This window comes from Manis pentadactyla, chromosome 10 (assembly GCF_030020395.1).
Source record: "Manis pentadactyla isolate mManPen7 chromosome 10, mManPen7.hap1, whole genome shotgun sequence".
NCBI lineage: Eukaryota > Metazoa > Chordata > Mammalia > Pholidota > Manidae > Manis > Manis pentadactyla.
The window spans coordinates 75,984,592-76,010,245 of NC_080028.1; the positions used below are offsets into that span (position 1 = coordinate 75,984,592).

The following is a 25,654-nucleotide window of genomic DNA, read 5'->3' on the forward strand; positions in this document are numbered from 1 at the left end:
TAATCTTATACTGTGAATGTTTTTTTTTTGTTTTGGTTTTTTAATCATATCCACTTACTCAGTGCATGGCCCATAATCTCCTTACCTTCTCCAGGCTCAGGAATGAATGATATGGGAGCCCATACTTTAGGGGAAATCTGTGACCTCCCCAAGGTATAGAATCTACCTCTCTTCCCTTCACTCTGTCCCCTTCTCAATATGGCTTGTATAAAGCAATCATAATATTCAGCCAGTACCCTTCACAAAGAATGCCTCACTGTGACCACAGTGAAATCACCAACTCTTGTGTTTTCCAGGATTAGATAAAGGTAGACCACCATCTCCTTCCTGTCCTTGTCTAGTCCTTTCGGATGCCCCAGTAGCCCCCAGAACCAAGTCCCTGCGGCCCAGTATGGGAGGCAAAAAACTTCCTGGACAGTCATTGGCTCTAGAGGATTCCCTAGACTAACTTACTGTGACTGACTGTGTATATGGTGGCAGCACAGGTTGTCCCAGACTTGCTGCCATTGGCCCTAGACAGAAGGAGGAACTTACCTTGGAGAGAGGGAGTCACCTCACTTACATCGAAACTATTTTAACATCAGGTTCAAGCTGTAAAACGACCTAAGAGGCGGTCATTATATCACATGACAAAGTTTGGACTTCATCTGGAGGATAATGAACTCAGGCAACAGTGCATTTCTAAATGATTACCTTGGTGGTTGACTGGTGAATGTGCTAAAAGAGAATTTGAGAAATGCTTAATAGAAGAATTCCTTCTTGGAACTTGGTGACCTTGTGTTAAATAAGACAGGTGAGGTCAAGGGAGAGGAGGCCCTAAGGGAGGAAGTCTTGATTTTTGATTAGGTAAGCTGAGGTTGGTGGATGTAATACTTCCTGAGAAGAATAGGATTAGATGCGGGAAATTGAATTCAGTTGCGGTCATGGTAATTTAGGTTCTCTATGAAATACCAAAGTTAGTCTGTATTTAGTTGGATAAACATATAAGTTTGAACTCAGGGGAGAGGTAGAGATTTTCAAGGTGGTTTAGGAAGTTATCTACAGAATGAGCAAGAGAGAGAATGAGATGGACAAATGCATAAGGAAGGAGAGGAACTGTTGGCTGAAGATGATTTTGGACAGCAATAATATTTAAAGAGAATTAAGAGGAAGAGGATCCCATGGACAATATTGAGAGAGAAAACTCAGAGAAGGCAAAGTATGATAACAGAAAGATGAGAGAGAGCAATTCACGAGTTGGTTAGCATTGCCCAGAATGGCCAAGAGTCAGAACTAAAAAAGGTCCATTGGATTTAACAGCAAGAACATTAGAAATCTTGTTTCCAAAAAAAAAAAAAAAAATTAAGAGTACGGGTAGAAAAGTGATTGCTGTGGGTTATCAGTGAGGAAGGGAAAGGTGGGAACAGCTAGTGTAGTCTACTCTTTAATAGACATAATTGAAAGGGGGAGGAAGAAAAGAAATGATACAGAATCAATGATGCAACTTTTGAAGTAGGGACAGACTTGAAAAAGTGTGGCAAATACTGTTGTTTTTTTTTTAACCTATTCTGGACTGAATTGTGTCCTCCAAATTTCATATGTTGAAGGTACCCCCAGGACTTTAGAACATGACTGTATTTGGAGGTAAGGCTTTAAAAAGCTGACTAAGTTAAATGCAGTGTTGAGGGTGGCCTTAATCTGGTCTCACTGGTGTCCTTATGAGACAAGGAGACTGGGACACCCAGAGAGACCCCTGGAGTGCATGCACAGAGGGGCAGCCGTGTGAGGACAGCCATCTGCAAGCCGAAGGAAACCAACCCTGCCAGCACCTTGATCCTGGATTTCCAGCCTCCAGATCTGTGAGAGAATAATTGTTGTTTAAGCCACCAGGAGTATGGTGTGTTGTCAGAGCAGCCCTTGCAGACTGGTACACCTGCCCAGTGGCCGTTCTCCTCCACCACCTCCACACCATCCTGTTCTTTGCTGAAAGAACCCTGATTTTGTTCGGAACCAGAGCGAGCTTACCACTAGGCCCTGAATTATGCTTGGGTTAAGCCAGTCCTTTTCCAGTTCTTGTCACTTAAGCCAATTAGGAAGTTTCAGTTTGCCATTTCTGTGGTTTCCATTCCTCTATCATAGATTTGAACAGATAATATTTGTTATTCAGCAAATATTCACTCTCTACTCACCCCACCACCACCCCTCCTCAAGGGAGGAATATAGCTGTGTTCCATGAGGTTAAACTTGGTTCTGTACTTTGCTGCCGCCAAGGGAATGTTAGCAGGCATGGTGCAAGCAGAGGTTTAAAATGTCCTTCCGTGGTTTGGCTTGATTTGGGTGCTTCTGCCATCCACTGTGAGAAGAGCATGCTCTGGAGCGCCGCTGGTCTCAGACCTGTGAGAGAGAAATAGGTGTGTGTAAGCCACCGAGACTTGAGAGCTGTTTGTTATGCAGCATTATTATAGCAATAAGTAACCGATGAAACCTTTATTTCCCTTTTTAACAAAAAATGAACAAGACTTGTCTCAAATATTTGGCAAGCAACTACATCCAAATTGGATTTAATAACTAAATTTCATTGTATTCATCTTTAGTTTCTTCCCTTGTGGCAATTTCCTAATTATAGTCATGGTACAGTTTCATTTGGCTTAATATATTTTTGTTTTTTATTTAATTTTTAATGGAATCAATAAAGGAAAATGTTGAGTAATTAAGACTAGAGGTAATCATGCACAGTTATAGCAAAAAAAAGAAGAGAAAGGAAGAAGTAGTATTCTCTTACCTAAAAGGACAAAGCCAAAGATCAGTGGGGAGAGTAGCTAACTCTTTTAATTGAATGGGTGTGTTTGAGTTCTAGTTCTGTTACTGCAGAGGACTGCCCTGCCCACCTCTGCCTCAGTTTCCTCAGCTGGGAAATGGAGTGATCCAGCATCACCACTAGTGGGCAGTGGAGATTCATGGGGCTCCTGCAGGAGGAAGCAGCTTGCAGGGCTCAGATAAACAACTAGGAACTAGAGGTTAATGTTTGAGAGGGGTGAGTGTGCAGGGCAGGGCTGGGGGACAAGAGAATGTATCTGCCTCAGCGATCAAGGCCGCAGCCAATCTGGGCACAGCACACCAGCTGCGTGAACTCTGCTCAGTAGCAACCTCTTACTTAATTTTAATCACCTTTAACTATGCCTTCAGTCCACCAAGAGAAGCAGTCAGCCCACAGAAGGAGTAACGGTTGGGAGAAGTGAGCAGAGTAGGGGCATTTTTTCAGAAGAGCAGGAGTATTAACAGGAACTGATATCCAGCTTTTTGATGGAGTCATTGATGACTTTTTTGGGGGGTCATTTTTCTCTGCCCACTCGTGAGTACAATTCCATCTCCTATATCCCTCCTGGGTCCAGGGACTAAGTGGCAGACCTGAGGCTTAAACCCAAATCTTCCTGCCTCCTCAGCACAGGCTTTAACTACTGGGCCACATTACCACTTGACTGTCATTTAAATGAAAATGTTGGAGGGACAGGGCTGGGAAAGCAGAGCAGGTTAGCCAGGCAGAACCGGGGGACATGCCCCATTGGACTTTCTTTGTTCACACACGCCACAGTACATCCCAGAGGAATCTGAGACTGCACATAGATTGCTTTTTAACTGATGGTCCTCTCTCCGTGGAGGCCTATGGTGGTTTTCTGCCCTGTTCTACTCAAGCATCTCCTCCCCCTCAATCATCCAGTTGCTGCCAAGTTCTCTGCTCTAGCAGTGGCCAGCTCTGTGGGTGCACACTCCTCGGGGTTGCAGATCAGAGAGAGCTGGACATGTAGAGTCTGCTTTTCTGTACCAGCTTGAGACCTAGCCCAGCTGCTTCCTAGACGGGACAGGTAAGACAGAAGTGAATGACAGCTCCTTTCATGTGTGTGTAGGTGGGTATGTGTGTGTGTGTGTACCTGCCACAAGGCAGCAAAATACATACAGAGCTCTGAACTTAAAATCTGAAGGTCCAGTTTCAAGTTCTGGCAATGCCACTTACAGGTTGGCTGATCTTGGGGAAATTTCAACTTCTTGGATACATCACTTCCTTATCTGCAAAATGAGGATGGTGATATTGAGTGAGAGGGATACATGGGAATATCCATGTAATCTGCCTAGCACAGTAGCTGGCCACAGACGGAGATGGATTTAATGTTAGGCAGCTCTTCATACAATGGGCGGTGAGAGGAAAGTGCAAAGGGAACTAAAAAAAGATACAGAAGGTGGACACTCAAAAGAAATCTCTACTATGCAGAAGTAGGTTCATATTATATAAAGTGAATGCCTTTCATTTTTTTAAATAGGTGTTTTTTAATATTTAACTGGATGGTTGACTTCAGTATTTACTGGGAATTAGAGGCACCTCAGCATTTTTTGAGCCTTTTCTGTGTATTAGACACAGTGCTGGCAAAGTGAATTGTATAGATCATCATGCTGACTTTCTGGGAAGCTAGGTGGTAGGTATTACTATGACCTCATTCAGAGACAAAAACTGGCCAAGATCATCCAGCTGGTAGCAGTGAAGTCAAACCTGGCTCTGTAACTGTGAGGTACCTACAACATATTAAGTATGTTTTCTTAGAAAAGTAAATAGCTTTTCCAGTCCAAAGGCTTAAGAAACCAAAGCTGTTGCAGGAATTCTTCAAGGTACTGTGTACTTGGGCACATGGAATGAGCCAGCCCCCTCTCAATTCCACACTGCCAAAGTGATTTCAAAATACACTTTAAAGCATTTCGAAAGATTGCTCTTTAGCCACTAGTTCACAGGCTGTGCTTTGACTGTCATCTCCAGAGGGGAGGAGCTCTAGCGGTCTAATTCATCTCTGTTGGTCTCTAAACATTATATGGCACAGAGGAGATCCACAATATTTGATGAATGAAAAAAATGCATTTTTCTGTAATTCAGACATTCTGAGGGCACACTGGCTCTTCTCTCCCCAATTTTCATCTCCTAGATTTCTGAATTATGACAAAAGGGGAAGAATCTAATATTTTGTTGAGTACTTATTATGTCAGGCATTGTGAGGAATACATATACATATAATATAGTTATAGATACAGATGTAGTTACAGTTAGTTATATATAGTGATAGACATATAGATATCAATATATTCCTAGATAAGTACAGACATAGATATAGGCATAGTCATATAGTTAAAAATATGATATGGTTATAGATATAGATAGTGATAGATAATTGGTATAGTATGGATACTGTATAGTATACAGCACATAGGACCAGGTCTGAGCCAGCTGATACCTTAGTGTCTTTCTTGACCAAAAGTGCTCTGATAAAACAAAAGATGGTACTGTTGATTGACAGACACTAAAAAGGAAGGGGTCATGTATTAGTTCATGTGGCCCAGAATCCACATGGAAAGCAAACTGTAGGAAACGAGCTTTCCATTTGCCTATCCTCTTTTATATCCTCGTAACCCCAGCTGCATATTTAGAGGGGTCACCTGCTAGGACTGCATGGCGGGGGCAGCGTCAAACTTAATTGTGGTTAGGTTGCTACAGGTTTAAACTGCCTGGAAGTAAACTGAGTCAATTTTGGTTTGATCTGTCTATCAAACAATATTATCTAATTTTGAAACTGAAGGGGTTAATTGTTTGCAGAGATAAAGTGATTGAATCTCAAAGCTGTTTGTGAAGTGGTTTTCGTCAGTCTTCTCCTGAAAAGATAGTTCTAGCTTAAGATAATTTCCACAATCAAACTTCAAGAAGGACCCTAATAAATGAGGATTCAGCACCCATGTTAGGGGCATTTTTGGGGATCTGGAGTGGCAATGAAGTTCCATTTCTTGGGTCAACTCTGATGGGTTAGTAATAACTCCCCAGGCCAGCATCCTGGGGAGACCCCGGGGCCAGTTCCCAGCCCAGAAGGGAAAGTGCTGAGATATTAACCTTGTTTGTTCTGAGTATGGTGGTGTATTTTTGGCAATATCCTTACAGTTGCAAGTGACAGACAGCTAATGTTAGGCAGGAAAGACTGCTGGTTCACACATGCACTTTCTGTCACACAGAGCACTCATATTCATATGCAGGGATCATGGCCACCACCACTTCCCAAAATGTTTAGTTCATGGCTTCCACCAGAGACCCCTGCATATACCCTGCAGAAACAAGCACACACACAGGTTTTAGAAAAGGATTATGGTTAGTCCAGTTGGGATTAAAAATCACAGGGGATGCCTGCTCATTAATTTTGGATGGGCAGTAGAATCATCTAAAAACACGACCACTTCCATGGGAACCACACAGTTGGATAGGTGGGAAGAGAGGTCTCTTGATCAACAATAGCAAGTGGTGCAGAGCTTTTAAAATGGAAAATTTGTAACACAAGGGGAGGGCCATGTGGCTGGCATCCCAAGCTTAAATCCCAGAAGGAGACCCTCAGGAATGTGAATCAGCCTCAGCTGCTAGCTATGGCCCCTCCCTATCACTTTCTGCCTGTAGGTCCTCAGCTGAGAAGAGAAAGCCCTACCTAAATCAATGAGACTTGCCTTCCAAATTCTGCTGAGCTGAAACAAAGTTACTACTCTAGCAATTAACCAAGGAGGTTCATTTTGTAGAGGAAATTCCTGCTCCATGACCAACCCGTTAGCCTCTCTTCCCACTGCAGGTGGTGATCTGAGAATTCTGGGCCTGCAACCTGAGGACTGCCCCACCATGCAGTGGCTGACGAGGTTCTGGGTCCTCAGGAGAATCTGCAAATTCTACCGTGGCTTCCACCCTGCCCCTTGGCACCAGCACTGTCAGTCTTTATCAGGAGCTGGAGCCCCAAGATGGAATGACCACACTGTACCGAAGGAATTTAACTTTGCAAGCAATGTACTAGATTACTGGACTCAGATGGAGAAGGTGAGGAGGCACCCATATTCGAGAGGGCATACAAATTCATTCATTCTGTTTCTTTCAGTCTTCATTCATTCAATTCATCTAACACATGGCAACTCCCTGACATGTGTCAAGCATTCTTCTAGATAAAGAAACTGGCAAAGTAAACAAAACATATGACTTCATTTTTCCTCTTTAGATTTTAGAATTTAGACTCCTCAGTTCATGTGTTAGGAGAGGTAAGTAGAGCTTAGGTGAGGTTAAGTTCTGTTTGGCAAAAATAACAGGGGCAAATTCTTCCTACCAGTCCCCGATGAAATTTAAATTAAATATTGCTAAATAAATATAGCCAAGTATACATTAACCACAAAGCTGAAAAACAACTCAACAGCTTAATGCTCTTGCTCCATATTGCCTGGCTCTTGATCCCATCATATTTGCTCAAAGAAATGAATTTATGTGCTGCCAAGCATTCCAAATTGCTTAATATGGTCTATCTTTTGTGGCTCCTGGATGTAATTCCTTAATTTTACATAAACAGTTAGTAATGGTCCTTGGACCTGTACAGTTTAAAAGGATCCTCACATTCCTCTGAATCTATGAGACTTTTGTCCCAGCATCCCACAAAGGAATCCTCCATGGTATTCACAGAGTCTGTATCTTTTGTAATTCTAATACACGTGTAGTATCGCTGGCGCTAGAACGTATGTTCCATGAGGTTGTGGAATTTTTAGTGTTTTAACTGTTGTTTCCCCAGCGTATAGAATATGCCTGGCACATTAAAGCTATTTGTTGAATGAATGTGAATGCGTGCAGCACCTTGAACAGCAGCAGAACTAGTCTATGATAAACAACATTGGTGCCTGGCCATGAGCTGGTTGTTGGTATTTTAGCAACGGGCCGTTTACTTCCCATCGGTGTGTTCTAAATGGGTATGTAGGAATAGAGGAATATGTGTTGGAAACATGTCATTGACTAGGAGAAGCTTTAGCACAGGAAGTTCTCATGCAAAGAAGGCAACGGAGTACAGGAATCAGAATCGGGCTTTGGGGCTCCTTTTGTAAAATCACATCTCAGGATACTCAATGTTCATTCATTTATGGCAGCAACCAGTAGAGCTGAAATGGTAATTGCTGCCTTGGGAGATGCATGGCTGTGCATGTCCAGAGGAACTTGGCAGTCCTCCCATGTATGTTACCTGTCTGGATCCTGTAGGCTCTCAGTTTGCAGCCTCTGGTGTAAAAACAGTATCCCAATTTTTCTATTAATGGCATAACACATATTATTTCCCAATTAAACACAATGCAAAGAGTTTTAAGTTTTAACTTCCAGGTCTTTAGAGAAATCTTCCTTGGTAAATTCCTTTTCAAATCTGGGTACCAACCAATCAATATCCAAACGAATTGATGCCCCAAGACTTGTCTCCCACGTTGTGTACACACTGATCATTTGGTGAGCCTGTGAGCACACCCATTTCTTATCAAAGGCAATCCACACAGGAATAACACACCACAACAATTTAAAATTATATTTAGAACACCTTCTTTGTAAGTTCAATTATAATCAATGTGAGAGCTAGCTATATTTAAGTTTGGCCATAATCTACATCCAGAAAATTTGATCACTGTCAAATTTAGAAAAATAACACCCCCCCTTCAGCCAAAGAAATAAAAACTTGATCCCATCTTTAGATTTAACCCAGAATTTCTTTATCATTGCTTACTTATGTCCCAGAGTTTCTTTCTGTTTATTCATTCATTAAATATTTACTGGACATTAATTATGCACCAGGTGCTCTTCTAAATAAAGAATTTAAAAGTTATCACTGTTCTCATTTTTTCATTGTATTGAGATATAATTAATATGTAATTATCCTCATTTTCTTTTTTTTTTTTTAGATAATTATTTTTTATTGAAGGGTAGTTTACACACAGTATTATATTAGTTTCAGGTGTACAACACAGTGATTCAACATTTATATACATGATAATTCTAGGTACCAGCTATCACCATACCAAGTTGTTACAATATTTTGACTATATTCCTTATGCTATACATTACATCCCGGTTACTTATTTATTTTACAATTGGAAGTGTGTGTGTATATATATATATATATTTTGTGTGTGTGTGTGTGTGTGTGTGTGTGAGGGCATCTCTCATATTTATTGATCAAATGGTTGTTAACAACAATAAAATTCTGTATAGGGCAGCCAATGCTCAATGCACAATCATTAATCCACCCCAAGCCTAATTTTCATCAGTCTCCAATCTTCTGAGGCATAACAAACAAGTTCTTACATGGAGAACAAATTCTTACATAATGAATAAGTTACATAGTGAACAGTACAAGGGCAGTCATCACAGAAACTTTTGGTTTTGCTCATGCATTATGAACTATAAACAGTCAGTTCAAATATGAATACTCATTTGGTTTTTATACTTGATTTATATGTGGATACCACATTTCTCTCTTTATTATTATTATTTTTAATAAAATGCTGAAGTGGTAGGTAGATACAAGATAAAGGTAGAAAACAGAGTTTAGTGTTGTAAGAGAGCAAATGTAGATGATCAGGTGTGTGCCTGTAGACTATGTGTTAATCCAAGCTAGACCAGGGCAATAAAACATCCACGTATGCATAAGATTTCTCTCAGAACGGGGGGGTGAGGTTCTAAGCCTCACCTCTGTTGATCCCCCTTTTTCTCACCTGATGGCCCCCCTGCGACTGTGCCTGTCTTAGGTTGTTCCTCCCTTGAGGAATCTTACCTGTCTCTGGCTAACCAGTCATCTTCCGGGGCCATACAGGGAAATGTGAAGTTGGTAAGTGAGAGAGAAGCCTTATTGTTTGAAAAGGTTAGCTTTTTACTTCTTTGAATATTTATGCCCTGTGGCTTCTTTGCCCAGCATTTGTCTTGAGGTGTCTTTGCCACTTGGAAGAATTATGATACTCGATAAATTTGATATGAGGCATGAATTCTATTTAAGGGTTGTAGTTAGGAAGGAAGAAGAAAAGCTATAGAAGTAGCAGGCGGAAGAAAACATGGGAAGATTGATTATTTCTTTGACATATCTTCTTGTAGAGTAACTTCAGCATGTATAGGTTTTAAGCTACTACTTAAATTGCACTCACACATTAACATAATAGGAGTATAGTTACATAACCAAAGCATACCTGTAATTACCGGCCATCTCCAGTGAAACCAAGAAAACCAGTTAGGCGCCTTAGGCATTTGTGAAAACTTATCTATGATATGGTGGATATTGTCCAACTGAACTTGAACAGTCTGAGAGAAATCAAATTAAAACAACCCATTCCTGGGGACTGTTCACATCCCATATGTTCTTTTAACAATAGATAGTCTGTAGTTGTAAGATTTTGGAGCGCTACAATTTGCAGTTCTCCTAATTCTTGGTTGAGTTCCAACAGTATAGATCCAGTCAATTTGTTGTTTTACCATATGCACAGGCCAGCTTAGATATCTCCTTCTTCATTCCCATGGCAAGTCCAGGAACTGGTGGGATGTGTGCATCTACAGCTGTAGCAGTGCGTGGATCTTTGTTGGGGTTTTTGATGATCATCTTCTGGCATGAGTCTTCCCGAGAGTGCTGATGTTGGAAGTTCTTTTTCATATCATATCTTAGTTCATTATCCTCATTTTCTTAAAAAAAAAGCATCAGTTTTTCAAGTCAAACTCTTAACATGCTAGTATGCATACCACAATTTTAGCCATAAATCCTGGGGATTTTTCATTGTAGGAAAGCTTTTAGTAATGGATTTAATTCTTTAAGAGATACAAAATTATTAAGATTTCGATTCTGTCAGCTTTGGCAAGTTGTATTACTTTTTGAGCAATTTGTTCAAATTGTCAGGTTTATTGGCATAACATTACTCATAATTTTCTCTTATTGTTATTTTAATGTCGGGAAGAATTGTAGTAATGTACACTTTTTCATTCCTGATATTGTTAATATGTTTATTGTCTTTTTTTTCCCTTAATAAGTCCTCCTAAGAGTTTGTCTATTTTTATTAACTTTTCAAAACCAGCTTTGGCTTTACTGATATTCTGTTGTATATTTGTTTTCCATTTCATTAATGAATGCTCTTAACTTTATTATTTCTTTCCTTCTACTTTGGTTTGATTTGCTCTTCTCTCTTGAGCTTCTTGAGATGGAAGCTTATATCCTTGCCTTTTGTACTTCCTTCTTTTCTAACACATACATTTAAAAATATAAATTTCCCACTAACAGTCCTGTTAAGTTCATTACACACATTTTGATATGTCATATTTTATTATCATTCAGTCTAAAGTATTTTCAATTTGCCATTTCGATTCTTCTCTGGCCCATAGATTATACAGAAGTGTATTCGTTAGTTTCCAGATAATTGGGGTGGGTTTCTCATAATCTTGTTAACGATTTCTAGTTTAATTTCATTGCAGTCAGAAAACATACTCTATTTTAAAAGTTTGAATTGTCTTGAGGTTGGGAAACATACCAAATGTAATGGAAAACAATCGAATCATATTATTGTTGGGTAAAGTGTTCTAATGATGTCAATAAGGATTTAAATTATATCAATCTATCACATTCTACCATTAATTTACAGAAATCACTGAATTTTAGCTTGTACTTCCCTGTAATTAATGCTGCAGCAAGTTCTTTCTCTAGGCAATAAACTCATAGGTGTTTTAATATTCAGAAAGAATCATCTCATTCATGAATCACCTAAGTAATTGATCTACCTTCCCAATTTCCCTTCTTCAGAGTGTATTTTAGTTGGAGATTAGCAAAGATTAACCATGTAGGTTTTTATTTATTTAAATCAACTATGTTGATGATTTACATAGAATAAAATGCACACATTTTAGGTGTAAAGTTTGAGTTTTAGGACATTTTTATCACCTCAGAAGTTTCCTTTTATCCTTTCCCAGTCAGTCCCCATCTGTTCCCACCCTGAGCCCCCGATAACCACTGATCCGTTGTCACAAGAGATTATATTTCTCTTCCCAAGGGTTTCATAAAAATGGGGTACTATAGGATGCACCCTTTTGTGTCTGGTTTCTTTTACTCAGCACAATGTTTTTGAGATTCAACCATGTTGCCTTGTATATTGGTTGTTCATTCCTTTCTTATTTCTGAGTTAGTTACTAAGCATTTTATCTTTAAAACGATTTCTCAATCTCTTTAGCTTTAACCTCACTGTATAAATGTTAAAACTTTAAATCCAGTTTCAAAGTTGTTTTTATCTCCTTGAAAATAGTCCTATTTCAATATCACATCAGATTAACCATTAGCACAAAAATCTATAACTGCTTAGGCAATATCTTTTTTTTAAATTTTTTATTAAGGTATGATTGATATACACTCTTATGAAGGTTTCACATGAAAAAACAATGTGGTTACTACATTTACCCATATTATCAAGTCCCCACCCACACCCCAACGCAGTCACTGTCCATCAGTGCAGCAAGTTACCAGAGATCCACTATGTGCCTTCTCTGTGCTACACTGTTCTCCCCGTGATCCCTCACACCATGTGTACTAAACATAATACCCCTCAATCCCCTTCTTCCTCCCTCCCCACTTGCCCTCCCCCACCCCTCCCCTTTGGTAACCACTAGTTCATTCTTGGAGTCTCTGAGTCTGCTGCTATTTTGTTCCTTCAGTTTTGCTTCATTCTTATACTCCACAAATGAGGGAAATCATTTGGTACTTGTCTTTCTCTGCCTGGCTTATTTCACTGAGCATAATGTCCTCCAGCTCCATCCATGTTGTTGCAAATGGTAGGATTTGTTTCTTTCTTATGGCCGAATAGTATACCATTGTGTATATGTCCCACCTCTTCTTTATCCATTCATCTACTGATGGACATTTAGGTTTAAGCAATATCTTTTAAAAACTGTAAGAGCTGTTGTCTGAATTATGTTACACTCTCTGAATTCTGAATAACAATTGTTTTCTACCTTGATATACTAGCTTCTCCGTCATTTTTAAAACTCCTACAGGAATACTACTTACTCTACTATTCTTTATATAAGGAGTGCATAACCAGTCATTCACACTTGCTAATTTTCTTTAATCTATTGGGCAAGAATTTTTTCCATAGCACTGATTTTTTCATAGAAATGAATATTCATGTATGTATATACATATATTAGTCTTACCTCAGGTGAGATACACTCTTTTATTCCAATCATATGATGCAAAGATGGTACGATCATATTTTTGTGGGAAAAAATTGCTGAAGTATACACACCAAACAATTGCCAGGTGTTGAACTTCAGGGAGTCAAAATGTGACAAGAATGCTGTAGAAATTTTTCTGTTCGTATTCTGCATTCCATGAAATTTTACTATGGACATGTTTTGTTTTGGATATTCCCTAAAAATAGTCTTTTTAAAAAGCATGCTCATTATTGAAAACATGAGGAAAATGAGAAAGTTGATTTAAACAAGAAAATGAAAATTGGCCATAAAAATTTAAAACCATTTACACATGTGTGTTTACATATGTCATGTTCACCATTGTATCCTTTTGGTTTAAGAATCATTTCTAAGAAATAATGAGAACTTAGTAAATACATAGAGAATGTGTAAATGGATACTACTATATAAATTTCAGTTATAATGTAAATATGGTTTTGCTTTTTAAAGTTGTATTGTGGGATTTTTATTGCAAAAAAAAAATTCTGAAAGTATTCTTGATTGGTTTTACCATATTTCATCATATAGAATTAACAACTTTTGTAGACACCATATAGTTGGATCCTGTTTTTTTTTTAAATTCATTCTGCCAACCTGCATCCTTTGGGAAATTTAGTCCACTTACATTTAAAGTAATTACTAATAAGGGAGGACTTACTGTTGCCATATTGTTTATTGTTTCCTTGATGTCATAGTTTTTTGGTCCCTTCTTTCCTCTTACTGCTTTCCTTTGTGTTTACTTGATTTTTTGTAGTGATATGTTTTAATTCCCTTCTCAATTCCTTTTGTGAATATTCTATTGATAATTTATTTATGGGCACCACGGGGATTACATATAACATCTTAAAGTTATAACAATCTGTTCTAACCTAATAACAATTTAACTTTATTCACATGCAAAAGCCCTACTCTTTTGCAGGTCCATCTCACCTCTCCACGTTGTTTTATTGACGTCACAAATTACTCTTTATATATCGCATACCCACTAATATAAATTTATAATTTTTTATGCTTTTATCTTTCAAGTATTGTGAAAGAAAATTGGAATTATGAACCAAAATTATAATAATGTGTTTTCATATTTGTCTATGTATTTATCTTTATCAAAGTGCTTTATATTTTTGTATTTTAGTTACTCTCCAATGCCCTTTTATTAAAACTTGGAATACTTTTAGCATTCCTTGAAGAGCAAGTCTAGTGGTAATGAACCCTGTAGAGCAAGTCTAGTGGTAATGAACTCCCCCAATGTTTGTTGATAATCTTTTCTGAGAAAATTTTTGTCTGGGAATATCCTAATTTTTCCCTCATTTTGAATGACAGTTTTGCCAAATACATAATTCTTGGTTGCTAGGGGTTTTTTCCTGCATCACTTAAAATACATAACCCCACTACCTTCTAGCCACATGTCTACAGTTCCCATGCTCTGTGGCATCTGCTACTGCTTTCAGACACCTCCAACCTAATATTCAAGCTGTGTCACCATTCCTATCTGGACCCCAAGTCAGATGGGACAGAAACCAGTCCTCCAGGCAGCCTCCAGACAAGCCAGAACATTGCAGACAAGTCACACTCTTTCCCCTCTGCTGCAAGGCAGGGACTGGGAATGGGTGGCTTCCTCCCAGCCACACTGCACCACACCAGAGAGAGTGTGAGGGGATCAAAACAACAGAAAGTGTCCCACCACTCTGAGTATGGCTTTTTATTATTTGGGCATTTGTTGGTTGCTGCAGAAAATACAGAGCTATTGTCATCTGTTTACTTGATGTTTCTGTGAGGGAATGAGGGCCTGGAGCTTCCTCATCTGCCTTCTTGATGATTTCACCTCTACAGGCACCTTAATTTAAAACAAGTTCCCCCAGATATTCAGGAATTAAATTAGCCTCTTTTATTTTGCTATAATAATAATAGTAATTTTATTGGGCACCTACTGTGTGCCAGGTGCCATCATACACACTTTACCTTTCAAATAACTAATTTAAACTTTACTACCTTCTGGGTAGTACTACTGCACCCATTTCACAGATGAGAAAACAGGGGCAGAGATTACCCTACTGTCCAAATGGAACTAAGACAGACACATGGGGAAATTAATGTTAAGTCTTCAGTAAGTGACATGAGGGCTATTCATAGTTTTTCATGACGTGAGAGCAGGTGGCTACCATAGAGAAGTTAACCGGATCACATCCCACCCCCACCTTCTCTTGCATCTATAAATGATTCAAAATGGTATCTCAGTGCTTAGCTACACTCTTACTGGAACTTGACTATGGTAATGGACTGGCCAAGTCAGTACCCTTTTCCTCTGAAGCAGGAAGTAACTCACAGTGTATGGTCTTGGCCAGGAGGGGAAGAGAGGTCCCAGCCCAGCCCTCTGGTGGGTGAATGACGAAGGCGATGAAGTGAAGTGGAGTTTCAGAGAGGTGACTGACTTATCCTGCCGAGCGGCCAACGTCTTCACGCAGACCTGTGGCCTGCAGCCGGGAGACCGTCTGGCTTTGATTCTTCCCCGAGTGCCTGAGTGGTGGCTGGTGACCATGGGCTGCATGCGAACAGGTCAGTATCTCAGAGATGCCAGGAGACCTTCTGGCTGGCTTGGGGCCAGCTGGTCCTGGAATATTAGCTACTTTCTCTTCTCTGACCTTCTTATTTCTTCATAGTCCTTCTGTTTCTCAGTCTCCCTCAAATATTCTTTTACTCCTTCTCACACCATCCCTCCCACTCACACTGTCAAACAGAATGTCATAGTTCTCTCCTTCATACACATACACAGACTTTGTCTTCCACAGTCTCAGAATTCCTACTTTCTCTTAAGATTCATCAAGTATTAACATTTTGCCATATTTGAGCCCCGTGCCCCCGTTGAGTCATTTAAGAATCAGTTGCAGACATGGTGACACCCATAAGCACTGGATGGACACTGGAAACACTGCACCTCCACCTCGCATCTGCTACGATCCAAGACATCCCTTCATGTGGCCGCACCAGTGCACAGGGAGCTGACACTGACACATGGTAGCTGCCTGATATACAACCAGAGTCCGGATTCCTCAATTGTCTCAATAATCTCCTTCCTGGCAATTTTTTATTTAAACCCAAATCCAGCTGAGGCTCGTGGATCAGGTTTAGTTGCTGTGTGTCTTCAGCCTCCTTTAGTCCAGAATATCTCTCTAGCCTTTTCTTCATGACAGTGACGTTTCTCAAGTGTCTAAGCCAGTTGTTTGAGGTCCCTCCAAATTTGCATTTCTGACTTTCTTCATGATTAGGTTGAGGTTAAATGCTTTTATCAGGAGTCCAAGAAGGTCAATATTGTGTCTTTCTCAGTACAACATCAGGGGATTACAGGAAGTTGTTTTATCACTTTAGAGAGGTGGTATCTACCTTTGTAAAAAGGTACCATTTCCCTTTGTAATTAGTAAGTGATCTGTGGTGTAATTCTTACGAGATGGTGTATGGTATCCTGTTTCCCAGCTGTCTTTCACCTCTGGTTTGAGAATCCACTGGTGATTGTTGACTGAATTGAATATTTTATGGTGGCTTTATATGAGGATTTTCTATTTATATCATTCCTTCTACATTCATTAGCCAACATTCTTTAGAGATATTCTTTCCCCTTTTAATTGCCTGTCTACTAATCTATACAATTTGGAATCCGTATGGCAGTCACGGATTCTTTTTTGAATTACTTCAGTTCTATCATGCATGCTTTTACAACAATCTCTCATGCCCTTGTTCATATTCTCTCACAGATAAAAATCATTGATTAATGTATCGTGATCTATCAAGGTCACCTAGTGTCAAGGATTAACGGCCACAGCAGAGGGAGTATAGAGATGCTGTGTCATCTGTAGAGCTAAGACACAGCCCATGGAAGTCCAAGACATGGTCTGAGCCCTCTGGGATAAGCAGAATCAAAGACGAGTAGAAGCAAAAATTCCAAAAGTGGGCACAGCATATGCAAAGACTCAGCATCAGGAGTAACCTTTATCAAGAAAGGACATATTGAAATAGAGAATAGAGTTGTGGGAGAGAAAGGTGAAGGATGGGCAGTGCCTGCCAATGTCAGGCGTGTGGTGCTTTTCTGGAGAGAGGGTACAGACGTTAGTGAAGGGAAGAAGTGTGGAGGGGAAAAGTCATTGCTCTGTGGAACATTAGCCGGTGATAATGCGGAAGATGGGTAATGGGAGGGTTCAGGACAGGGCATCAGTGGAGACATTAGAATCAAATCAGGGCCATGAAGGCTTGAACTAATTGTTGGTGATGGAAAATGGAAGGGGAGGGAGGAGAGTTCAGAGGACAATGGCTGAATTTGGATATGAAGAATGAAGGAGAGAGACGATATTCAAGAGGACACAGGGACTGACAGAGAGGGAAGTGGGGAGAAAAATGGGGCAGGGACGCAGCTGTTCCTGATGTCAGGGGCACCGTCCTTGCACACCTGTATTCCCAAACCCCATGCAAAGGTGTGTAAAGTAGGATCCACCTGTCTGCTGGCTAGATCCATCTAGAGTAGGAAGTTTAGGGCAGGCATTTCAAATCTTAACGTGCATTGGACTCACTTGGAGATCTTGCTAAAATGCAGATTCCCCTGCAGTAGGATTGGGTGGGGGCGTGGGACCCTGTCCTTGTCTGTGCTGATGGTGCTACTGGTCTTCAGAGCATAATTTGCACAGCAACAGGTTGGAGGATTTCTGTGCACATAAGCCAGACCTGAAGCACCCAGTTGTGAAAGACAAGTCACTTTCTCATCCTCAGGGATCATCTTTATGCCAGGCACCACCCAGCTGACTGCCAGGGACATTCTCTACCGTCTACAGATGTCCAAAGCCAAGGGCATTGTGACTACAGATACCCTTGCCCCCGAGGTGGACTCTGTGGCTTCCGAGTGTCCTGCTCTGAAAACGAAGCTCCTGGTGTCTGACCACAGCCGTGAAGGTTGGCTGGACTTCCGATCACTGGTTAAGTGAGTATATGGCCTGAGGAACGGCAGAACGCCATTCACTCCCAGGTGCTGGTGGACAAGTACTGAAGCTCACCAGGTCTGACCCAGGAACCTCTTCCCTGATCTTCACTGATGTGCTGTGTGACCCTGGGCTAGTACCTTCCCTTCTCTTGGCTGCAATTGGTTTATCTGTAAAATAAGGAAATTGAACTTCCATGACTCTGTCACTAAAGTGCAGTCACCCCTCTGCAAAGGAGATGTGTAAAGTCAGGGGGTTATTTTGTTGCATTGTAGGTAGGGAATTTGAAATACTGTTTTTATATAAAAAATAAATATATGAAGAAGTTGAATGTAAGACTAAAACGGATTTTTAAGGTAAAACTTGAGATGGCAAGAAAAAGGTTCAAGGCTGTGGTTGGCAGCCAGCTTGGAGAGCAAACTTTCCATGACCTAAGGTCCGGGTGACCTTGCAGGAAAAGTTAGAGAAGTGTTGATTTTGAAACGACCCCTCTACCTCAAAAACTCTGCGAGCCTTCTGGCATTTTTCATATCACACACAAACCATGCAAGTTTGTTTTCCTGAAGTACCCTGTCAGTTTTTAAACCTCTTTATTTCAACCCCAAAAGGCGAATACTACACTGGAGTCACATCTTCCTAGATTTGAAAATCAGAGGATGAAATGAAAGTAGCTTGAATAAAGCTACTCTTGAAAACTTCCTTCAGTTGCTCAGAGCTGGGATGCTGTCATTTCTCAGCCAAAGCTGGTGTTTCCTACAGCACTGGGATTGTTTGCAGTTTGTCTGACTAAACACATAGGAAGCTTGCACCTACAATCATAGCGGGTACAAGAGACACTCAATCTAGGAGAAACTCCCAAGAATCAAGGCAGACTGAGGGAACTAAGATTCTCTCCACCACCTCAAGCTCATGCCAGAGCACATGCACATCTACATATATTTCTTTCACTGTTACTCTCCCTCACTATCTCTTCCTCATCCCTCATCACCAAGGTTAGGGAGTTAAATTCCCACAAAGAGCTGGTTATGTGTGAAAAACAAGCTTAGCGTCATTAAGAGCACAGTGTGTGGATCAGACTGTCTGAGTTTGAATCCTGGCTCCACCACTTTTGCTGGCTATGTCTTCAGGCAGGTTGCCTAATCTCCATGGGTCTCAGTTTCCTCATCTGCAAAATGCACATAAGAACAGTATTCACCTCTTAGGGTTGCTCTGAAGATTGAACAATTTCTTACTTGTGAATCATTTAGAGCATCATGGGAAACATAGTAAATGTTATTTCAGTGTTTGTTAGATTTAAAAATAATCCATTGCCTTTTCTCCATTTTTCAAATGCAATGTCAGTCTACTTATCCAAGTCATCCATGTCTGACTCCAAGCCTCATATCAGTTCCTTTGCTCTCCCCGAGGGTGGGAAAGCAGGAAGCATGACTTCTCTCTCCTTCGCAGATCAGCATCTCCAGATCACACCTGTATTAAGTCAAAGGTCCTGGACCCAATGACCATCTTCTTCACCAGTGGGACCACAGGCCTCCCCAAGATGGCAAAACACAACCATGGACTCGCCTTCCACTCCTCCTTCCCATTATGGTAGGAAACAGCACTGATGCTGAGGCGGGGCACAGATTCGGTGTAGTGTGTGTGTGTGTGTGTGTGTGTGTGTGTGTGTGTGTGTGTGCGCATTTGTCTGCTGGGAAGCAGCTGTAAGTAGAATTGGCTCCATCCTGTTTCTCCCGTCTGCTCTCCTTGGCTCAGACTGCCTAGAGTCTGAGGGGTGAATGCCCGGAATCCTAAGGGTTCACCAGACTGATGCCTCTGAATGACAAAGGAGGCACATTGGGGTCCTGCCTGAGCAGGTGTGGAGATGTGGAGAGGCTGGGTGGGAGAGTGAGCAGCAGGCTTTCAAGCAGACCACCCAAAGGCACCCAAAGAACAAGTGGGACTACCATTGTTTCTGCCTGTGCTCCCAGGGTTCAGTGGGGAAAGACAGAAGGTTGTAACAATGTCAAATGAGGTGACAGGTCCTCTCCTCTCACCCAGTGTGGATAAAGCAAGCTTGCAGTTCTCAATCATGCTCTGTTAGCGAAAATGATAGCTGGAAACAAGCCATGGCCCCTAACCTAGAACAAACACAGAGGCTGAAGCTGTAGCCTTGAGTTAATCATTTAATCAATTTTAAACCAAACCTTGTCTGCCCTCTGTGCCTTCCTCAACTAGTAATATTAAGACCAAAATTCTGTATATTTTCTAACTTACTAACCAGATGGCAACCAGGGAAGGCTTCTTGCAGACAGTGGACATCTGTACTAATGATGAGGACTGAGTAGCAAAACCCTGGAGGAAGGTGGGGGAGGAAGGGAAAGGCTTTCTGTGCAGCCTGATAGAGCAAAGGCACAAAGATATAAAAAGTACCATTCATACAACTTCAGAGATTTGAATATAGCTGATGGTCAGAATGTCATGTAAGGGGTGGACTGGAGGAATTGGGAAAGTGAGCAGGGCCCAGATCATGGAGGGTCATGTGGACGTTTGTGCAAAGTTCAGAGTTTATTATGAAAACAGTGGGAGGTACTGAAAGGTTTTTGCAAGGGAGACACCTGATTAGATTTGTATTTTGAGATTACTATGGCTGCAAGATGAGCAATGGGTTGGGAGAAGTTAGAATGGAGTTTGAAAGACCAGTTAGAGGGTCCTGAAGAAACCCAAATGGTGGTGGCTTGGACAAGGTGCCAGAGGCATGAAGGAGTTAACACATTTTGGATTTTAGGAGATAAAATGGACAGGATCTGCTGCCACAGGTGGGAGATAAGAAAAGGAGTCCAGGTTGATTCCCAGATTTCAGGCTTGGATAGGTTTGTGGACGTGGTGAACCATCACTGAAATAGAGAGAACAGTGGGGTAGAAAGAATTCGTCCAAGGGAGGCAGGAGAGATCAGGATCTGCTGGGTTTGAGAGACACCCCAGAGGAGATGCTCAGTGGGCTCTTGGGTCTGAAGGTCAGAAGAGAAGTCCTCCTGACTGGTAACCTCCTGAGGGTGAGCCACAGTCCTAGGAGAAATGGGATGAGGGAGTGTGGGTGGCTTATCAAAGCCTCTCTCTTCTAACATAAAACTTCCTCAAAGCCACTGTCGGCTAATGGACAAGTGTGTTTTCTCAAGATGTTACACTGCTCAGAGGTCCCTCAGAAGAGCATTAGGGAGAGAAATGAGAAGCCTCCTCCACTCCCTCTTCCAATTATTGCTTTTGGCTAATTGTTTGCAGTCCATTGCCAAGATGGGGTATTAATTAGGCCTGCCTCTCTCTCTCTCTCTTCCCATCACAAATGACAGAAAGCCAATCAAAACCTCTGTGAGCCAAAGAGCGACGAAGGGATCATGAAGCAGGGCGCTCCAGGGTTCGTCTATGGACAGAGCTGGAGAGCTTCTGGGTTGGGCTTTCATCTCTCCATCTATCAGCTTTCTTTCTGCTCTATTTTGGTGCTCTTCTCAGAAAGGCTCACCCTTTATTATCCCAAAATAGCTGCCAGCATCACCCTGGACTATCTCAGTAACAGATTCAAATCCAGAACAAGAGCAACAGACTTTGTCCAATATCCCCAGCCTTAAGGATCGTTATAATTGAGCCAGTTAGAGTCGAACATGACCAGGAAATATGACTTCGCGTACTTTTGAAACCTGGGGAAGGGATGGATCTGGAGCCCCACGCAAACCCCATGAACTGAGAGGGACAGGAAAGCCAGAGTCCCCAGCCCTGATCACTTCCTCCCGTGCTGACATAACTGAGGCCATTGTGTTTTGGAGTTAGCAGGAAATTGCTGCAGCTGAAGACATCTGATACCATGTGGTGCATGGCAGACCCGGGCTGGATTCTGGCTATCTTGGGGTGCCTGTTTGAACCGTGGACAGCAGGGGCTACAGTCTTCATCCATCGTCTGCCCCAGTTTGACCCCAAGGTCATTGTAGAGGTAAGAAGACTACCTTTCCAATATCAACAAACTCCCAGAAGTAACACAAAAGCTGGACCCTGCTGAGAAATATTTTGTTTAGCCAAGAAGCCTGTTAGCATAATAAAACCCTGGTTCTGGGTTTCTCAAAGTGTGAAGCACTGAATCAGTGGTTGTGTCAGAATCATATCAAGATGTAACCTTGAAGAAAATGTATATTCCAAGCCCTTCTCCAGATATATGGCTCAGACTCTGGGGACTTGGGACCTGGAATACAGATTTTGAGAAATAAAAGCAACCAGAACTAGCTCAGGTCTTCTGGATCCTTACCTGGCTCTGCCAGGGCCAGGAACTTGTTGTGTGTGTGTGTGTGTGTGTGCAGGAGCACGTGTGTGCACATGCGTGTGTGCCTGTGTGTGTGTTGTTAATCAATTTAATAAGTGTTTAAATAAAAACAGAGCCCTTAGAATATGATGAATCTGCTTTCCTATTTGACATTTATTACTGGCTTATGTGCCACTGTGGACCTCAGTTTCCTTATCTGTAAAATGGGAGTTTTAATAGTTACTACCAGAAAACCATTGGCAATATTGATGTGATAGTGTGCAGAGTGCTTAGCTCTGGAGCTGACACATGGCAAACACTCAATAAGGGGCAGAGGTTGCTGCTAAATGGCTACATCGTGATGATCAATGAAGTCACCTGCATGGACTCCTTCCCCTGAAAAGTCTCCTTGCGTCTTCTCCACTGACACCCTTGCTTTCCATCTCAGAGGCAGACCTGCCCGTCCACCTGTCAAAGTCCAGCCCTCTCCCCACAACTGCTGTTGTCCCTGCCTTTCTGTTTGGAGCTCCACACTATTAATTCTTAATCCATTAAACCTTCTCTCCTGTATTTTCAACCTCTTGCTTTGCATGAGCTCTACTTCCTCAGACCACAGACATATTCAAAGGTCCCCATCCTGAAAATGCCTGCCCTTCACCCTGTACCCCTGGGCCAACACTGTCTTTCCTCCCTTAATGTCAAACTTCTCCTTAGAATGTTCTCTGCTTGCTGTGGTCTCTTCCTCTTCACCCAGCCTACCTGAGCACTGCCCCTCCAAGGGCCTGCCCTGACCTCTCCTCTCCCCTCTTAAGCATCCCCCTTCTCTTCCATTTCACCAGCAGGTGCATCAGCTCAGGAGGCTCTCAAAGCTGGACCTGGGCTGTGCTCTCCGCCGATTCCCTCTCGTGTCTCTGCCCTTGGTCTCCAGTCCCTGCGATCAGGCACCTCAGCTGCACTTCCCGTGTCCCGTCCATCCCCAGATCCATACCTGCCTCTCCATCAGAGTTCACTGCCAGTCCCTGAGGCTTAAACTTGAAAAAAACAACACTGAATCCACCTTTCCCTCCACCGCCAGGTCTAATTCCCCCCCCCCTACTGTGTGGGGTGTCCCAAATTATTATTTTGACTTATTTTCCACTTACTACTTCTGTGAATTTTTAATAATAAAATGTTTAATGCATCTAGTTTCAGTTCCTCTTATCAAAGATGGGAGATACTGACTAAAACCAGGAGTGCTAAATTAAAAATTTACTATTCAGATCCACAAACCTTTCCCTCCACTTCCTCTGCCCAGACGGGCTGCAGAACCTCCCACTCCCCGCTCTGCACGCCTACCAAAAGCTGCACCTCCTCTGAAAAATCACCAAGATGAGTCATAAATCACAACTTACACAACAATAGCCAGAACCAATAGTTGGTTACTCAGCACCAGGCTCCGGGCAAGACCCGCGACGGCTGCTGTCTCTTCCGTATGAAGCAGCGCTCCGCTCCTACGACCGCCGGACACCACCCCACGCAGCTCGGTGTTCTCCGTGAGAGTACAGGGAGGAGGACTCTGGTCCAGCCTGTCATGGTGCTGGAGGAGAAGAGGAGAGGCTGAGCCTGACCAGGGTCTGCAGCAGGAACGGGAAGGACACCAGGGGTCTCGCGAGGCAGACCCTGGTGGCCTCTCTGCTTTCCTCTGTAGACCTGCTCCCTCCTCGTTGGCAGGCCAGCTTGGCAACGGCAGCCTTCCAGGGGTGTCGTCCCTCCCTCCAGATGACCAGGCCGGACTGACAGGAAGCTGAGTGGCTCAGCTTAAGTCCGTCACCAGTCACCAACCCCATGCTCCATGCCCAAATTTTTAGAAGAGGATAAGAATGTGAGATACTGTAGAAGTCCAAGCCAGAGGTTAGAAGGTGACTAGGCTCGGAAAGGGTGGGAGTGAGAGAGGAGGCAGACCCCTAAATGCCCAGTGCTACGTGGAAGATAGGGACATTCCCGTTTTACAGATGAGGAAACAAAGTTGCAGAGAAGCTAAGTAGCAGGGTTGGGATTCAGGCAGGCAGACCCCAGGCCCACAGTCTCTTCTCTTTGGTGTTCTTTGCTCTCCTGGCATCACCTCCCCTGGTTGGAAACTCAGAGACTCCCACCTCTGGCTAAACAGTGGTGAACACCGGCCATTTGAGACCCTAAATAATCTGGCTCCTACTAACCCCCAGATTCCTAAATTTACTTCTTGCTCCTCTCCTATGTGTCTAAATAAATCATATTATTTCACTTAAAATTTCTATGACTTTGCCCCTGCTGTTCCTTCTGTCGTCAAGAGCCATCTCCATTCCTCTGCCTGCAGACCTGTAGCCTTTTGTTAAATACCCCAACTAAATGCCACCTGACCTAGTAAAGCCCCTGGATCACCCATTCAGGAGAATTATTTCCTCTGCTATGTTCTCACAGAACTTCTTTCAGATTTCTCTCAAGACAGCCACCGTTTCTGCCTTATCACCTGATTCCTATTTTACCTCCTCCATCAGTACCTACTCTCCTAAGAGTTGGGGCTTTATCTTACTCTCCTTCCCTTCCCCCAACAGTATCTGACCCACACCGTGTACAAAATCCAGGCTCAATATAGGTGCATTGAAAGAACTAACAAATGAATAACCGGGCTCTCCAAAAGGGGACATCAGAATTAATATGCCAACAAGTGGGCAATATTTTTCATCTTAACTATAAAAATAAAATAAAATGCCTTCTTTTCCCACTTTGTAGACATTGGTCAAATACCCCATCACCCAAATCCTTGCTGCGCCAGCTGTATTTCGATCGATTCTGAAGCAGAATTTCACCAGGTATATAAGTGGCTGTGGCTGCTAATGACTATCTTTGGGTAGGATTTTAAGGAATCCGATGCACCGTGGTCTGACTGTTTTCAGCTCTTCCTTTTAGGGTAGTGTGTGTCGGGGATGGGGGCAGGGGTGGTGGGTAAGTGTGTGTTGGTGGTGATAATTATAAACTAGTCTAATTAGTTTATTAAAGCAGGACTGAGAGATATGAATGAAACACTCCATGAGCCTTGCATCATTGAGTTTAATTTTTTAACAATTTTATTGTGAAAGAACATGCAGAAAAATATGTAAGACATAAATTTACAGATTGATGAATTGTTAAAAATAAAATTCCTGTGTTACCACTCACCCAAGTCATAAAAACAGGACACTTCCAGCGCCCCAGGGACCTCTTCATGCCTCTACCTTCCCCTAAAGGAATCCACTATCTTGGCTTTCATGATATTCCTCATTTTCCCTTATAGCTTATCTCCTAACAAGATAACCCTAAACAAACAATCTGTTTTATCTGTTTTTGAGCTTCATGTGGGCAGTCATACATAATTCTGTAATATCTGGCTTCTTTTTT

The 25,654-nt window shown here is 42.0% G+C and overlaps 1 protein-coding gene across 4 annotated transcripts in view; it reads left to right on the forward strand.

The window, feature by feature from the left end:
- Positions 1-25,654, forward strand: part of LOC118928117 (acyl-coenzyme A synthetase ACSM1, mitochondrial-like) — a 43,576-nt gene that overhangs the window by 7,534 nt on the left and 10,388 nt on the right. Inside the window, exons 1-7 of one of the 4 annotated variants that reach the window (XM_057487000.1) lie at positions 3,702-3,842; positions 6,618-6,856; positions 15,502-15,592; positions 17,792-17,999; positions 19,444-19,584; positions 21,799-21,958; positions 25,010-25,089. In XM_057487000.1, the coding sequence (XP_057342983.1) occupies positions 6,665-6,856; positions 15,502-15,592; positions 17,792-17,999; positions 19,444-19,584; positions 21,799-21,958; positions 25,010-25,089 (872 nt within the window). In that variant the 5' untranslated portion in view covers positions 3,702-3,842; positions 6,618-6,664. Of the gene's footprint in view, positions 1-3,700; positions 3,843-6,617; positions 6,857-15,381; positions 15,593-17,791; positions 18,000-19,443; positions 19,585-21,798; positions 21,959-25,009; positions 25,090-25,654 lie in introns of those variants that run through there. The other 3 variants (XM_057486998.1, XM_057486999.1, XM_057487001.1) reach the window with 3 other exon arrangements.